General features: G+C 40.2%; 1 protein-coding gene across 4 annotated transcripts in view; it reads right to left on the reverse strand.

Moving 5' to 3' along the window:
• The window catches only part of SPIDR (scaffold protein involved in DNA repair), a 486,766-nt gene that overhangs the window by 32,014 nt on the left and 436,749 nt on the right, over positions 1 to 18,003 (reverse strand). For all 4 annotated transcript variants that reach the window (XM_045789117.2, XM_087864884.1, XM_087864886.1 and 1 more), the window contains 3 exons: positions 5,016 to 5,103; positions 3,950 to 4,093; positions 3,798 to 3,857 (listed from right to left, as the gene is read on the reverse strand). In XM_045789117.2, coding sequence (XP_045645073.1) covers positions 3,798 to 3,857; positions 3,950 to 4,093; positions 5,016 to 5,103 — 292 coding nt within the window. The remainder of the gene's footprint in view (positions 1 to 3,797; positions 3,858 to 3,949; positions 4,094 to 5,015; positions 5,104 to 18,003) is intronic.

The following is an 18,003-nucleotide window of genomic DNA, read 5'->3' on the forward strand; positions in this document are numbered from 1 at the left end:
TTTCTCTGCATCCTGCCAAAACCTGTTGTTTCCTGTGTTTTAATTTTAGCCATTCTGACAGGTGTGAGGTATCTCATTATAGTTTTGATTTGTATTTTCCTATCGATGAGTGATGTTGCATCTTATAAAACACCATCTTAATCAATTGATAAAATATCACAGCACTGGGACAAATCAACTGTGTGCCTCCTGATATAAAGACAGTATATTTATGTGGTATTCCTGACAAAGATGCATAACTTGAATCTATTCATGAGATAACACCAGGACAATCTAAATGGAGAGATGTTCTATTAAGTACTGATCTCTCGTCTTAAAAACTGTCAAGGTCATAAAAGATAAGCCAAGATGCAGAAATATTCCATCTGAAGAAGAAAGAGACATGACAACTAAGTGCAGTGCATGACACTATATTGGACTGTGGAGTTACAAATGATTTTGGGGGAACAACTAGCAAAATCACATTTTAAAAAATGGTAGATATCTCAGGAAGGGCAAAGATTTCTACAAGATTATCTGTAGTTGGGAGTTTTTCTGACAAACTTCAAAGACTTTAGATACTCTTTGTAAATACCCTGGATTTGGCTTACTATCTCTTTTTCAGTCTCTTGATGAGCCAAAATGGTCTAATTTCCTTTGAAATTAACTATCAAATTATCTTTACCATTGGGGCGTCCTCTGTAAAAAGATGCAAATAACCAATTAATTCAAAGCAGTGCTACCAATCTAATTGCTATAATTTTATTTAAAAATAGATCTGTTCCATACAAAAATGCCCAATTAATTTTGACACAGTCACAAAAGCAATTCAACAGAGGAAAGACAGCCTATCAACAAATAACGCTGGAACAACTGGACATCCATAGGCAAAAAAGAGGAAACTTGACATAAAAAAATTAACTCAAAATGCAGTGTGGATTCAAACGTAAAATTATAATTTTTCTAGAAAAGAACATAAAAGATAAACTTTGGGACCAAAAACTAGGCAAAAGGGCTTGACTTGCCTTAGACTTTATGACAAAAGCATGATCTATAAGAGGGCAAATTAATAAATTTGCATAAGAATGAAAAACTCTGCTCTGCAAACCCCTGTTGAAAGGATGAAAACACAAATTACAGACCATGAGAAATATCTGCAAATCATATATCTGACAAAGGCTTTGTACACAGAATATATAAAGAACTTCCAAATTCAGCAGTAAACAAAGAAATAATCCAAACAGAAAATGGGCAAAAGACATGTATAGACCTTTCACCAAAGAAGTTATACAGATGGCAAATAAACATATGAATGGATTTTTCGACATCTTTAGTTCTCTGGATGAATCTCTAGAGTCGACGACAACCACCACCACCACCACCACCACCACCACCACCAAATACCTCCCAAAGGAGCTGTTACAGGTCAAATTGTGTGCCTCTAAAAAGATCAACTGAAGTCCTAACTCTAGTACCTCAGAATGTGACCTAATTTGGAAATAAGGTCTTTACAAATTTAACCAAGTCAGGATGAAATTGTGACAGCAGGCCCTCATCCAATCTGACTGGTGTCCTTATAAAAAAGGAAATTTGGACACTGACAGGCACAGAGGGAAGACCACGTGAAGATACATAGGGTGAATATGGCCATGTGCCTGGGGTGATGTGTATATAAAGCCAAGGATTGCTGTCAAGCACTAGGAGCTGCAAGAGGCAAGGGAGGGTTTTCCCTAGAGCCATCATAGAGAGCATGGCCCTGCTGACATCATGATTTCAGACTTCTAGGCTCCACAAGTGTGAAATGATACATTTCTGTTGTTTTAAGCAATCTAGTTTTGGTACTTTGTGCAGCTGGCCCAGGAAACAACACTGATATATATTGCATGGTTTCATTTGTATAATGATCATGAAATAACATAATTATAATGACACCAGATTAGTGCTACTGTCAGTTTCTTGGTTTGGGTGTTGTATGGTGGCTATTGTGGGCATGGGGTGTTAGTATGGGAGAGGGTGTACACTATATATTTCTTTGAAGCCTATTGTGAATCTATATTACCATGAGTCTAAAAAGAATAATTTTATTCAAAATAAAAGTTAAGGGGATGCTTGGCTGGTCCAGTTAGTAGAGCATGTAACTCTTGATCTTGGGGTTATAAGTTTGAGCCCCAGGCTGGGTGTAGAGATTACTTAAAAATCTTAAAAAAAAAAAGTTAAATACAAAAAATATGTCTTTCATTTGCATGACTTAGCCATTTGTATTATGGAAATACAACTGAATCTTCTTTGATAACTCAGGTTTCTTGCAGTGACTCATTGTGCCATTCTTAAAGTCAACTGTCACGTAGAATGTATAGGTGATTGACTTGAGCACACAGTGGCCCTGGGACTTAGCTTATTTCAATTTCTCCCTGAGGAAGTTGGTTTCTGGTGATTCTGTCCCACAAAAACACAATCCAGGAGGTAGAAAATTTTAGTGCACTGAGGAATTTGTTCCATTGACTTCCTAAATACCACTAGTTCTTTGGTACACACACCCACTGAAACCCATACTTGTTGGCCGGCTGCACCCATGCTAGTGGAAGCATATTTCTTGGCAGAAAACTTGGGACAGGAGGGTATCAGTGTTTTCAACCAGCCACAAGGCAGGGTTCCTTCATCCAGTGAGGCAGATGATCTTTAGTTTGTCTTTCTCTGTCCTAGGGCTCCCCTCCACTGGGGCTGTTGTCGAGACTAGCAATGGTGTATCTGACACCTGTTGTTTATTTTCCACCTCTGTTGTCAGCTGGGGCTTTGAGCAGGTGAGGCTCTGTGGGCAGGAACACGTGGTATATTGCCCGAGGACAGTATTCTATCTGCAGAGTAAATGGCAGCTGCACAGTGAACCACTGTCTGATGTCACAGCCCTACAACCTGGAATGTGTGTTAGAATAATAGGAATATGCCAGATGCCAAGCATGTCTTAACATACTGAGCGTCCTGCAGACAGTGGGTGGGGGAATTTGCAGTCAGCTCTCAGTTCGCTTCAGGGTTGGAAGGTAAGAGACACATCAGGTGCCTGGACCTCATCTTCACTATGGGCCTGTCCCTGTGCCTGTTGAGCCAAATTCTGGGATGGCTCACAGGAAGCGCTGTGACTGACTTATGTCAATCACTCTCCGATTCCTCAGGAGAGGTACCAATTCACTAAAAGGTGAACAGAGAAAAGGAAAACGAGGATTGAACAACGGGATGTTCTGTATATCTCAGGTGACAGACTTGATGGATGTACCTCTCTGAGTTAAGGTCAACCAGAGGTTTCTTTCTTGCAGAACTTACACCATATGTTCAGCTTGCCAAAAACATTCCCGTCTCTTGTCTGTTTCTTGCTGATCTGTGGAGTGGGAAAGCAGCGAACAAGCAGCTCCTTTAGGCTGCAGCTCCCCAGCACTCCTGAGACCTCCCAGGGGCTTTCTTCCCCTATTGATGGCTCAGAGCTATTGGGCAGTTCTGACAGGGGCTAACCTCAATACTGAGATTCCTTCTTCCACCTCCTTTCTTTCCTTTCTACAATCTGTGTGCCAGAAAGGAACTCACAGTGCTGCACTGTGAACCTTTCAGATGACCTATGCCTAGGTTGTTTCATACCCAGTACTTACCACAGTGGCTGGCAGGCAGCACCTGCACAAGGACTGGATTAATGGCCTCAGCATGGATCAAATATAAATGGATTTTTAAAATGCTTTTCTATTTTAGCACCCCATTAATTTCTATGAGGTTATCCTTTAATAAACTTTATAACACCTTATCAGAAAGAGAAAGGAAGAGGGATTGATTACCTGTGGTCTTTGATAAATCACTCTGGCATAGAAACTGCAACGGGTACTAAGATCATTAGTCTGAAAAGGCATTGAAAATGATTAGAACATCACACAAAGCACACAAATACAGTAAAAATAATTACAGACCCTATCAGAAACACAGATGTTACCTGGAGAATTTCTCTTAAGAAGCGGGGAACTGGAGGCTGGTAAAGCTTAGAGATGGGATCTTCTTCAATGATATCAATTTGCCCCCCATTTGGGTGAGCAGTGAGGATGTAACAGAAGCTAGGAGGAGGCACAGGAGTTTCTACCTGTTTAAAAAGAAGGCAAAGGTAGAACATAAATTCAAATTCACTATGAAAATCTACTCTTTCATACATAGATATTTATTCACAGATGCATTCTATTTCTCTGGAAGGTTGTATAAGAAATAGATTATGTTGTTTATCTCTAGGACCAAGCATAAGAACTTTTATACTTTTTGAATTTACTATGGATTCAAGACTTTATTTAAAAAATTCATTCTTCAGAGTATTCTTGAAAAAATGATTTAGAAACTTTTTACTCTTAAATAATCAAGAATTGGGCATTTTGACAATTATTTTCCTGGCTTAGCCCTGTATAGTCATAGTTTTAGCAGTCTGCCAGGAAGTTAGCTACCACACAAACAAGACAGCCCCTGTTTTCAGCTTTGGGAGCAATGGCCCAAAGTAGCCGCTGGTCAGTCTGCTGGATAAAACTCAGGATGGAGAAAAAGTGACACATTTTGATCAGTTTTCCTACATGTGAGCAACTACCATAAACAATTTTATGTAGCAGGAAAACGGAAATCCATGGTGGTTGAAAGGATATCCATGGAGTTTATTTATTAGGTAATGTGAGTTTGTGCTCTAATTGGTAACTGAGCGTTGGTTCTAATAGTGATTGAGAGATGGTGGGGAAAACATCTTAATTACGATGAGGCTAAGACGCTAACTGCTGCAATGGCATGCAATGGCTGTGGTTTAAAAACTTGCTGTAAATTAACCTCAAGAAGAATGGAGTATGGCATCAGCAGAGAAAGCAGCCAGAGTCTGGACTTTGGAGTGAGGTGAGCAAGTCTGAATCTCTGTCCTCCTGGCTCATGGTCACTGGACCTCCCCTTTCCAGGGATGTGGACTATGGGTGGGCCTGGCTCAGCAGTTGGCATAGAGCAGGCAGTGACCAGAGGAAGCTCTTCAGATGCTGGCTTACCTCTTCACAGGCTCGGCCATGGCCAGGTGCTTTCAGAGGCATCACTGGAGGCCACATTGTATCGATCAAACTGAAAAGCCCTGCTGTCCTGGAAAAAGAAAAGATGTTGTCCATAATATTCAGCACTTCAGTGCCTCTTTATGAGCTGGTCGTATGCAGTTTTGCTTAACAGAAATTATCCCTAATGCCAAGGAGACACCATTTAGGATGTGTGGTGATTCAGATGGGGAAGACAGTGTCACACAGACTGACAGGCCTTTGAAACCGCACAAGAACAGGAAGGATATTGTTCATTAAATTATGATACAGTTCCCAATGAAGTATTTTACAGCCATTGAATGGTTACATAGAAAATATTTAAAGACATGAAAAAATGTTTCTGATACCTTGCTAAGTGAAAAGCAGGCAACAAATTATAACGTTCTTAGGGATATATCTATGCATGTACCTACATGTAATAATCCAAAGGAAAAGGAGACTGAAAGATATAAAATGATTTTAGTGGGTATCTGAGTAGAGCTTAGAAGTGATACTCACTTTCTTCATTTGGCTTTTATGTGTTTCCTATCTTTTTCCAAAATAGGTATGCGTTACTCACATAAGAAGAAAATTATCTATTTTTTTAATTATATTGTTAGTCACCATACAGTACATCCCTAGTTTTCGATGTAAAGTACCTTGATTCATTACTTGCGTATAACACCCACTGCAACATGCAATACGTGCCCTCCCTATTACACATCACCAGCCTATCCCATTCCCCCACCCCTCTCCCCTCTGAAGCCCTCAGTTTGATTCCCAGAGTCCATAGTCTCTCATGGTTCATTCCCCCTTCTGTTTACCCCCCCTTCATTGTTTCCTTCCTTCTCCTACCGATCTCCCTGCTATTTCTTATGTTCCATAAATGACTGAAACCATATGATAATTGTCTTTCTCTGCTTGACTTATTTCACTTAGCATTATCTCCTCCAGTCCCGTCCATGTTGCAGCAAATGTTGAGAAATCGTTCTTTTTGATGACTGAGTAATATTCCATTGTATATATGGACCACATCTTCTTAATCCAGACATCTGTTAAAGGGCATCTCGGCTCCTTCCACGATTTAGCTATTGTGGACAATGCTCCTATGAACATTGGGGTGCATAAGGCCCTTCTCTTCACTACATCTGTATCTTTGGGGTAAATACCCAGTAGTGCAATGGCTGGATCATAGGGTAGCTCTATTTTTAACTTCTTAAGGGACCTCCACACTGCTTTCCAAAGGGGCTGTACCAATTTGCATTCCCACCAACAATGTAGGAGGGATTCCCTTTTTCCACATCCTCTCCAACATTGTTGTTTCCTGCCTTGTCCATTTTTGCCATCCTAACTGGCGTAAGGTGTTATCTCGGTGTGGTTTTGATTTGAGTTTCTCTGATGGCTAATGATTTTGAACATTTTTCATGTGTCTGTTAGCCATTTGTATGTTTTCATTAGAAAAGTGTCTGTTCATATCTTCTGCCCATTTTTTGATTTGATTATTTGTTTCTCGTGTATTGAGCTTGAGAAGTTCTTTACAGATGGTGGATACCAGTCTTTTATCTGTAGTGTCATTTGCAAATATCTTCTCCCATTCCGTGGGCTGCCTCTTAGTTTTTTTGACTGTTTCCTTGGCTCTGCAGAAGCTTTTTATTTTGATGAAGTCCCAATTTTCTTTTGTTTCTCTTGCCTTTGGAGATGTGTCATGAAAAAGGTTGCTGTGGCCAATGTCGTAGAGGTTGCTGCCTATGTTCACCTCTAGGATTTCGACGGATTCCTGTCTCACATTGAGGTCTTTCATCCATTTGGAGTTTATCTTTGTGTATGGTGTGAGAGTGTGGTCAAGTTTCATTCTTTTGCACATAGCTGTCCAATTTCCCCAGCACCATTTATTGAAGAGACTTTTTTCCACTGGATGTTTTTTCCTGCTTTGTCAAAGATTAGTTACCCAAAGAGCTGAGGGTCCATTTCTAGGTTCTCTATTCTGTTCCATTGGTATATGTGTCTGTTTTTGTGCCAGTACCATGCTGTCTGTGCGATCACAGCTTTGTAGTATAGCTTGAAATCTGGCAACGTGATGCCCCCAGCTTTGTTTTTCCTTTTCAACAATCCCTTGGCGATTCGGGACCTTTTCTGGTTCCACGCAAATTTAAGGGCTGTTTGTTCCAGTTCTTTGAAAAATGTCATGGGTATTTTGATCGGGATAGCATTGAAAGTGTAGATTGCTCTGGGTAGCACAGACATTTTAACTATGTTAATTCTTCCAATCCATGAGCATGGAATATTTTTCAGTCTTTTTGTGTCTTCTTCAATGTCTTTCAAGAGTGATTTGTAGTGTCTAGAATATAGATCCTTTACGTCTCTGGTTAAGTTAATTCCGAGATAACGTATGATTTTTGGTGCTATTGTAAATGGAATGGATTCCCTAATTTCTCTTTCTTCAGTCTCATTATTCGTGTATAGAAATGCAACTGATTTCTGAGCATTGATTTTGTATCCCGCCACATTACCGAATTGCTCTATAACTTCTAATAGTTTGGGAGTGGAGTCTTTTGGGTGTTCTATATAGAGTATCATGTCATCTGCAAAGAGAGACAGTTTGACTTCTTCTTTGCCGATTTGGATACCTTTTATCTCTTTTTGTTGTCAGATTGCTGTTGCAAGGACTTCTAGTACTATGTTGAATAATAATGGTGAGAGTGGGCATCCTTGTCGTGTTCCTGATCTTAAGGGAAAGGCTTTCAGCTTTTCCCCATTGAGAATGATATTCGCTGTAGGCTTTTCATAGATGGTTTTTATGAGATTGAGGAATGTACCCTCTATCCCTACACTCTGAAGGGCTTTAATCAGGAAAGGATGCTGTATTTTGTCAAATTCTTTTTCTGCATCAATTGAGAGGATCATATGGCTCTTGACTCTTTTCTTGTTGATATGCCTATCACACTGATCGATTTGCAAATTTTGAACCACCCTTGCATCCCAAAGATGAATCCCACTTGGTCGTGATGGATAATCCTTTTAATGTACTGTGGATCCAATTAGCTAGGATCTTGTTGAGAATTTTGGCATCCATATTCATCAGGGATATCGGTCTGTAATTCTCCTGTTTGATGGGGTCTTTGCCTGGTTTGGGGATCAAGGTAATACTGGCCTGATAGAATGAATTAGGTAGTTTTCCTTCTGTTTCTATATTTTGAAACAGCTTCAGGAGAATAGGTATTATTTCTTCTTTGAATGTTTTGTAGAATTCTCTGGGGAATCCGTCAGGCCCTGGACTCTTGTTTTTGGGGAGGTTTTTGATCACTGCTTCAATCTCTTCATAAATAATCAGTCTGTTTAAAAGATCAATTTCTTCCTTTTTCAGTCTTGGTAGTTTATAGGTTTCCAGGAAGGCATCCATTTCTTCCGGATTATTTAATTTATTGGCATAAAGCTGTTGATAGAAGTTTCTTCTAATGATCCTTCCTATTTCATTGGTGTTGGTTGTGATCTCTCCCTTTTCATTCATAATTTTGTTAATTTGGGTCCTTTCTCTATTCTTTTGAATAAGTCTGGCCAGTGGCTTATCGATTTTATTTATTCTTCAAAGAACCAGCTTCTAGTTCTGTTGATCTGCTCTACTGTGCTCCTGGTTTCTATTTCATTGATTTCTGCTCTAATCTTGATCAACTGCTTTCTTGTATATGGGTTAGGCCTGTTCTTCTGTTCCAGCTCCAGCTTCTTGAGGTGAGAATATAAAAACTGCATTTTAGATTTTTCTATTCTTTTGAGTAAGGCTTGGATGGCTATGTATTTTCCCCGTAGGACTGTCTTTGCAGTGTCCCATAGGTTTTGGACTGTTGTGCTTTCATTCTCCTTGGTCTCCATAAATTCTTTAAATTGAGTTTTGATTTCCTGGTTTATCAAATCATTGTTGAGCAGGATGGTTCTTAGTTTCCAAGTGTTTGAGTTTCTTCCAAAATTTTCCTTGTGATTCAGTTCCAATTTCAAAACATTGTGGTCTGAGAATATGCAGGGAATAATCTCAGTCTTTTGGTATCGGTTGAGACCTGTTTTGTGACCCGGTATATGGTCTATTCTGGAGAACGTTCCATGTGCATTTGAAAAGAATGAGTATTCTGTTGTTCTGGGCTGTAGTGTTCTATATATATCTATGAAGTCCTTTTGGTCTAGTATGACATTCAAAGCTCTGGTTTCTTTGTTGATTTTCTGCTCTGGTGCTCTGTCTATTGCTGATAGTGGATCGTTGAGGTCCCCTACTATTAACGTATTTTTGTCTATATGTCTCTTTATTCTGGTTAAGAGTTGGCTTGTGTATCTTGCTGCTCCCCTGTTGGGGCATAGATATTTATAATTGTCATATCCACTTGTTGGATACATCCTTTAAGAATAATATAGTGTCCTTCTGTATCTCTAACTACAGTCTTTAGTTTAAATCTGTCTGATATGAGAATTGCTACCCCAGCTTTCTTTTGAGATTCATTGGCATGAAAAATGGTTTTCCATCCCTTCACTTCAGTCTGGATGTATCTTTAGGTTCAAAATGAGTCTCTTGTAGATATCAAATGGATGGGTCATGTCTTTTTATCCAATCTGCCACCCTGTGGCATTTGGGGCAGCATTTAGGCCATTCACATTGAGAGTGATTATTGAGAGATATGATTCTAATGATGTCATGTTGTCTGTAAAGTCTTTGTTTCTATAGGTTGCAAAATTCTTTTCTGTATCACTCTTGGGGCCTTTTTTCTTTTATAGAACCCCCCTTAATATCTCCTGTAGGGCTGGTTTCGTGGTTACAAAATTGGTTAGTGACTGGCGATCTTGGAAGGTCCTTATCTCTCCCTCAATTCTGAATGACAGCCTTGCTGGATAAAGGATCCTTGGCTGCACGTTTTTCTCTGAAAGAGCTTAAAAATGCCCCCCCACCCTTTCTCTCATTCCAGATCTTTGTAGACAGGTCTGATGTAATCCTATTATTTTTTCCTTTGTATGTGAGAACTTTCTTTGCCCTGGCCGCTTTCAATACTGTATCCTTGAATCTAATATTTGCGAAATGCACTATGATGTGACGTGGCGTAGCTTTGTTGTGGTTGACTTTGGGAGGGGTCCTCTCTGCCTCTTGGACACGAATGCTTGTTTCCTTTGCTAGTTTAGGGAGGTTTTCAGTTACAGTTTGTTCAAATGTCTCTTCTAGACCTCTGTCTTTTTCCACACCCTCGGGGATGCCGATGATTCTGACATTGGAACGTTTCATTGAGTCAGTAATCTCCCTTAACCTACATTCTTGAGATTGGATTTTTTTGAGCCAAGTTTCTGTTTTAACTTTCTCCTCTACCATCCCATCCTCCAATTCACTAATTCATTCTTCTGCCTCATTTACCCTGGCCGTCAGAGCATCTAGGTTTGACTGCATTTGATTCATAGCATTTTTAATTTCTGCCAGATTCGCTCTCATTTCCACCCTTAGAGATTCTATATTCTGGTTAATATTTTTGTTAATATTTTTTTCAAGCCTACACATCATCTTGACCATTGTTACTCTGAACTCCATTTCTGATAATTTGGTTATATCCATATCCATCAGTTCTGTGGCAGAGGCCACGGACTCATTGTCTTTTCTTTGCTGGGGGGGATTTCTCCTTCTCAGCATTCTAATGAGGAGAGGTTGCGGGGTTGTCCAGAGCCCAAATTATTGACCAGGACTCAGGCAGTGCGCCCTTGTTTTATAGGGACCTTAGGGATGTGGGCTTCTTGATTTTTCAGCCTGTCTTCTGGGGGAGGGGCCTGCCATGCTGATTCTCAGGCAACCCTGTTTGGGTAGAGTCTCCCTGTCCCCTGTGAAGGGGATAGGGATGGGCACACTGTGAGCCGGTATTTCCAGGCTTTTGCTCTCTGGTGTCTTTCCCTGGCGGTTTTCTGTGGCTCTTCTGAGAGTCAGAGCACCAGTGGCCAAATCGCAGCCTCTGTTTCAGAACAGAGAGATGCCGTCCACTCTCCACTGAGCTCTCTTTTCCTCTTTAACTCTGTTTCTGTTGGTGCTGCTAAAAGCCCTGCAGCATCCTGGGTTATGCGCCCCACAGGCGGTGTCCTTCCCTCACTTCCAGGTCCAGCACGTCTCTGTCCTTTGTGTTTCTAACACCACCAGCCGCCAGCTGCCCCTGTGCGCTCTGGAGCTCCGTTTCAGTTTGGTTCGTGAGCACTCCGGAGCACAGGTTTTCAGTCTGGTCGTACGCGCTCCTGGACTCACGGTCTCAGTCTGTTCTCTAGCAGGTGTCCGCAAGTCCAGCCGGCTCCCCAGTGCAGGTGGCTACAGCTTCCCGGTGCCCAAGCGTGGACGCTCCCTCCCCCTTCCGTTTCTCTTCTGATATCTGTGCATGGATTCATGGCTCCCCGCTTTGTACCTCAGTACTCAGCGTTGGAGATGTTCGCTTGTAGAGATCCAGATGTATCTTCCTGTGTCTCAGGCTGCTTCCGTGGGTGTTCTGGATGGTCTGGTACCTATCCAGCTCGGCTCAGAAGACCAGCTGAAAAAGGGGACCCCTACTCCTCCACCATCTTAACTCCTCCCTCTCCAGAAAATTATCTATTTGTCAAATACACACACACACACATACATGCATATCTCACAAAGGCTTCTTAGGTTTTGCTCTAAGTTTCAACATGTAAATATATAATACGTTGTTTTTTTTAAAAGCTTGTGTCCGTAATAATTAATGTGACATATTATTATTTCTTTCAGTGTTTAATAGCAAGTACTGTTTTCGGTGCTTATGATCTAGCAGTTAATATACCTGAACAACTCAAAACCTGAAAATCATGTACTAGAACAAGACACCTCCTTTTGGTTTCTTACACCAATTACAATAGAAAAAAACCCATGCAGAGTATGGCCTGTGACAAACACCCAGCTCGATATCATTCCTGTGAACTTTTAGGTTCTGGGTCAAAATCAAGCAAAAAAATAAGCAAAGGCACGAAATCACATGCTAAAAAAGGGCTGCCTAGTGAAAATTCACTCTCTCCCTCTTGATTATTTCTGAGAAGTATGCTGCTGCAGCTATTTGTGTGAGTGATGGACAGGGCTGGGTGACCCAGAGCTGCCTAGGTCAGGAAAGGCTGTCAAGGAAGGTTCAGAGGTGAGCTCATTTGACCTCTCACTGCCCTTCCGTAAGACTAAGGAACTGGTGGGCCCACTGTGCCTCTGGGTGAGGGGGAGGGAGAGGTGGAACAGGACATGGACTGTCCACTTGCTCCCTGTCTGCCATGTGCCCAGGACTTCCTGTTTCCAGCTTGGCTCCTTTCTTTTCACTGAGCATGCCCCCTGACTCATGTTCCTCTGCCATCCTCTCACTGTTTGATATGAGCTCCCCAGGGGATGGGCATGGATTTGTCCCAGTTACATTTCCACTGCTGCAGAGAAGTGCCCAGTTCATACAAACTGGTCAAAAAGACTTGGTGAATGAATAATTGACACCCACTATCACAAGCACCTACATACTTCATTGCAGAAATCAGACCTAGCACCTTCGATATGCTCATTTACTATTTGTAAGTCTGAGAAACACAATGTTCAAGGGCAAACTAATTTTCTACACCAATAAATAACCCGTTTCTCACCGTAGACCTGACCACATTTCTAAGACAAACCTAAGACTTTACTCAAGCCCTTTGATTATGAGGGAGTGGGTACAGCATGGGCCTTGGGGTCAGACCTGTGTCTCGCTCTAGCTCTGCCTTTTATGTACTGTGACACCTTAAGAAAGTTGCTTAAATCCTGGCCCTTCTGTCTCCTCTTCTCTAAAATTGGGAGAGATCAGTAAAGAACTGCTGTTTTATTTCAAGGAGTGAAAGAAATCATGCATGTACAGCATCTACTAGGGTATCTATGCTCAGAATAAGTACTCAATACATGTTTCTGTTGTGTGGAGTCCCACAAACTCCATGACGACAGAGTTCTGTGGTCAGTTAGGGTTGCCGTGTGCAGCATAACTGTGGCTTAGCAGGACACAGTGGAGTGGTAGACTATGGAAAACCTTTTGTAAAAGACACATGTAAAATCTGGACAAATGGAAGTTTCTTCAATTTATAGCCATGAAATCCTTTTTGGTGTAATCACTATTAATATCCTAAGAAATCTGTGTTCCCTTGGAATCTTCTTTGAGAAGTGCTGTACTATGAACATAGCCTTAGCAAAGTTCTATTTGAATTTAATGATGTCAATTAAGAGGATGCTAACGGCTAATTTTTTTTTTTTTAAAGATTTTATTTATTTATTCGACAGAGAGAGACAGCCAGCGAGAGAGGGAACACAAGCAGGGGGAGTGGGAGAGGAAGAAGCAGGCCCATAGCGGAAGAGCCCGATGTGGGGCTCGATCCCGTAACGCCGGGATCACGCCCTGAGCCGAAGGCAGACGACTAACCGCTGTGCCACCCAGGCGCCCCACTAACGGCTAATTTTTAAAAGTTTGAGCTGGTTACACATTTATATTTCAATGTAGACTCTTACGTATGGGGTTGCACTGCATTAAATAGAAAGCTTAGTCTTATAAAAAATCAGCTTCTCTCCTGTTCTGAAAAATAGATATGATTCAGATGGCTGTTGCTGCTCTGTGAACTAGAGCCTTCATCTTGGGCAGGACACACATTCCTCGAAATGACTCCAGACTGTGCTGAAGCTAACTTTTGGCACAGTTAAAGTGTATTGTTCTTCCTCCTTCAGTTCATTCCTTACCATTCATTTTTACATAAGGTTTCACTTTGTTGCATAGGGAACTCATTCTTTCTAAAAAGCCATCCCTTTAAAATATGTTTAAAACAACAAACAAGCTGTCTGACAAGGTAGAAGCCACCAAAAGTTTGTATTTTAATTTTTTAAGAAGTTTATAAAATAAATGTTTAATTAAAATAGAGGAGGGACAGGACATATAAAGTCATGTTTATAAATATGATTAAAAAATCTGAAAACATCATTTTGCCAGAATAAATTTCTTAGGATATATCTTAATTTACAGATTGCATAAAGTGAATCTGCAGAAAAATTTGAGTCACATCTCAGAAAATTAGACAGCTTCTATAGTATATTTTTATTTACAGTAACATGTACTTTTCAAATGGGAAGCCATCAAGATATATGCACATATTAAAATTATATTTACCAAACTGCACACTTAAAATACATTTTGTACATTTTGTTATGTATATTTTACCAAAAAATAGTATCTAGTATTTTGATTGGGGTCTCTGGGGACTGTTGATAGTTCATAAAAAGGGGTATACTCCCTTCTGTGTGAGATGTGATGCAATATTCTTTACTGTATCATAGGAACATAGAAGGTGGTATAAACCCTATTTTTAAAATTGAGATATGTCACAAACGAAAAAATTCATACTTTTCCAGTGTACAGTGCACTAATTTTTACTGTATTCATAGAGTTGTGCAACTTTCAGCACTACTTTCAGAATGTTTTATCATGCCAATACTATCCCAGATACACCCCCTGCTGTGCCCATCAGCAGTCATTCTTGCTACTGATCTACTTGCTGTTTTTATGGACATTGTAAATAAATGGAATGATACACTATGTGGTCTTTTGTTTCTGGCTTTTTTCACTTAGCGTAATTTTTTTAAGGTTCATCCATGTTATTGTCATGTGTCAGTACTGCATTCCTTTTTTGGCTGAATAATATTCCATGGTATGGATAAATGACATTTTATTATCCATCAGCTCATGGACATTTGGGTTTCCACTTCTCAGCTGTTATGAAAAGTGCCTCTATGAACATCCATGTACAAGTTTCTGTGTGGACATATATTTTCAATTCTCTTGGGTAGATAACCTAGGAGTGATTTGCTGGGCCATACAGTAATTCTGTGTTTAACTTTTTGAGGAACTGCCAAACTGCTATACACAGTGCTGTACCATTTTACATTCCCAACAATGTATGGGGTTATAAATCCAATTTTGCTTGCAAGTTAAATATATATATTTTTTAAAATTTGGAAACATGAAACTTTGTATCTGGAAGGATTTATAAAGGAACTCTTGGTATTTTTTTCCGACATTCACTTTTGGACACTCTGAAATTTTAACAAGAACATATATTACTTTTGTTATTCATTTTGAAAACCAAAAAGTTATGGCTCTGTTAAAACAGTGGTAACCAGTCAAGAAAAGTGTCTTAGAGTGAAAAGAAGATTCTCTTTAGTCACACACAGGTCTGGTCTAAGCCTAGCTGTGACCACCCCCACCCCCCACCCCGAGCCATGGGGCTGTGGGCGTGTTTCCAGGGTGGCTGTGGGGACTAGAGAGAATGTACCTTCTGTGCCTGAGTGTGGCATAAATGGCAGCTGCTATTGCTATTACTGATATTTTGAGGTACTTCCAAATAAACTCCAAAAAAGTAATATCATTTAATCCAGTTACTTAACTATTACTGTTTTTTAACTCTTTAATCAGTAATTCATTTGATTTAAAAAAAAACTTATTTTGAACTAACTATAGATTCACAGAAATTTGCAAAGATATCAGAGACATTCTGTGTAGCCATCACCCATTTTCTTATAACAGTCTAGGTGTGTAAAGCACTAGCATAGAATAAGCTAGTGATACAACTACTCATAAATGCAAAGTATACTCTTCTCAAAGACACTTACTCCTGCGACCAACAGCAGAAGCAGAATGTGGGATCAGAGATTTCCTTTAAAATGGTTTTCAACTCGGGTGCCTGGGTGGTTCAGTCAGTTAAGTGTCTGCCTTCAGCTCAGGTCATGATCTCAGGGTCCTGGGATTGAGTTCCATGTTGGCTGCCTGCTCAGCGGGGAGTCTGCTTCTCCTGCTCCCTGTGCCCCTGCTCATGTTCTGTCTCTCACTCTTTCTCTTAAATAAATAAATGAAATCTTTTTTTTTTTTTAAAGATGGTTTTGAACTCTTCCTCTCTTTCTAACAAGAGTTACAGGGGAGGGGACCAATTTGAGGGCACCACCAGAAAAATTCTCATAAATTTGGCATAAGAATCTGAAACGGTGTCAACACTCAGAGTCAAGGTGCCTCACCCTAGGACAAGAACGGTGCAGGGAACTGAATAAGCTATGTATGCTCAGAAAACACCAAATGGGCATATCCACTTAGAGAACTTTTGGCTGAGAAAGGCAGCTCTCTGGCCCTTGACTCACAATGCTCTCGGTTATACGATAAGTTAAACAGGACTGGGGTCAGTCCTGGGGCAGTGACAGCAGGTCCTCTGTTTGGCACTGAAAAGGAGGCTGTGCGAGTAAGGGGTGTGACTGGGGACAACATTAAAGAGGAATTTCAGATGAGGAAGGAAATGGGGCTCCAGCTAAGTTTATATTTTTTAATATATGTAAATATATATATGTAAATGTATATATATAAACAATGTAAATATATATATATATGTAAATGTATATATATATAAACAATGCTAAGTATGTATTTTTACACGAATTTTATAAATTCTTTGGTGCAATGAATGATCGACTTCCTCTGGTCTCATTATATCCAATCTTATTTATCCTGACTGGTAGATAATTAATGCCATTTAGAAAACCAACTACTCAAGTAAGGGAAACTAAGACATTCTCCGCCTCCAGCCCATTGGAAGAAGGTGAAGGTGGCAAGTTTTTCCTTCTGCATACTAGATTAACTGATACTACCTGCTTGCTTGGCCTGTTTTCTGAGTTATTTTAGGGGCTATTTTCCCCATCTGATATTGTATTATCTAACTACTAGTCCCAAGTCTTCACTGGGTAATCTAACACTGCCTGAATCACTTTCTTTGGAGTGTGGGTAGAGTGGAATTTGCTCCAGGAGATTTAAACCACAATGGTGGTGTCAACTATAATAGGAAGGCAACAAGTAAAGAAGCAACCTGGTCCACTGAGTTGGTTCAGACTTAGATCTTTTTTTTTTTTTAATCAAGCATATATTTTGGGTATAAAATGTTCCTAAAATTTGCCATGTAGTTGGTAATTTCTCCAGACCTACTATGATAGCAGTACTCAGAACTCTGCAACACAGATTATCTGAAAAATGGAATACTTCAGACTTTTGTTTCTCAAAGTGGGACTTGATGACCCCTGGAGGTCTCTGACACCTTTTTAGGTGGCCCACAAGGTCAGAACTATTTTCTAAAACCTAATTTCCCTTTCTCACATGTGCACAGTGGAATTTTCCAGAGGCCACAGGATGCATGATACTACAACAGTCTGAACACAGAGCAGAAATGATACTCCACTGTCTTCTGTTCAGCCAGACATTAAAGAGATCAGCAGAACATAAAACAATACTACTCTTCTCACTGAAGTGGTTTTGTTTTCGAAAATATTTTTCATAAAAATGCTAGTTATGTTATTATTTAATGGGCTTATTATTGGGATTTTTAGGTGAACTAATATTTAATTTTTTTCAGTTTTAATTTCGAATATGTTAAGTATTTTTTTATAGACTCTTGTTTTTAAGATTTTATTTATTTGAGAGAGAGCAAGTGAGCACAAGAGGGGGAGGGGCAGAGGAAGAAGCAGACTCCTTGCAGAGCAGGGAGCCTGAAGCAGGGTTCCATCCTAGGACTCTGAAATCATGACCTGAGGTGAAGGCAGGTGCTTAACTGACTGAGCCACCCAGGCGCTCCTCAAATATGGTAAGTACTAATCAACATAACCCACGTTTTAAAAAGTCTCCTTGGGTTCTCATTAACTTTGAAGAGTATAAAGGGCTTCTGCGACCAAGAAGTTGGAACTGTTCTTTAAGCCTTAAGGTTGCCCAAGACCGACTCTCCCATTTTCCCTTCATGTCTGTCTGTCTCCCTCTATGCACTGGATGATGGCCATCTGCCATTAGATGACATAGGCTGCACATCTTCCTTCACACAGCACTGGTTCTATGTGCCTGAACTCCTACCTATCAGAAGACAACAGGCTAAAGAAAAAAAAAAGAAGATAACAGGCTTCAGG

Source organism: Ursus americanus, chromosome 9, assembly GCF_024610735.1.
Source record: "Ursus americanus isolate L20-20 chromosome 9, mUrsAme1.1.p, whole genome shotgun sequence".
NCBI lineage: Eukaryota > Metazoa > Chordata > Mammalia > Carnivora > Ursidae > Ursus > Ursus americanus.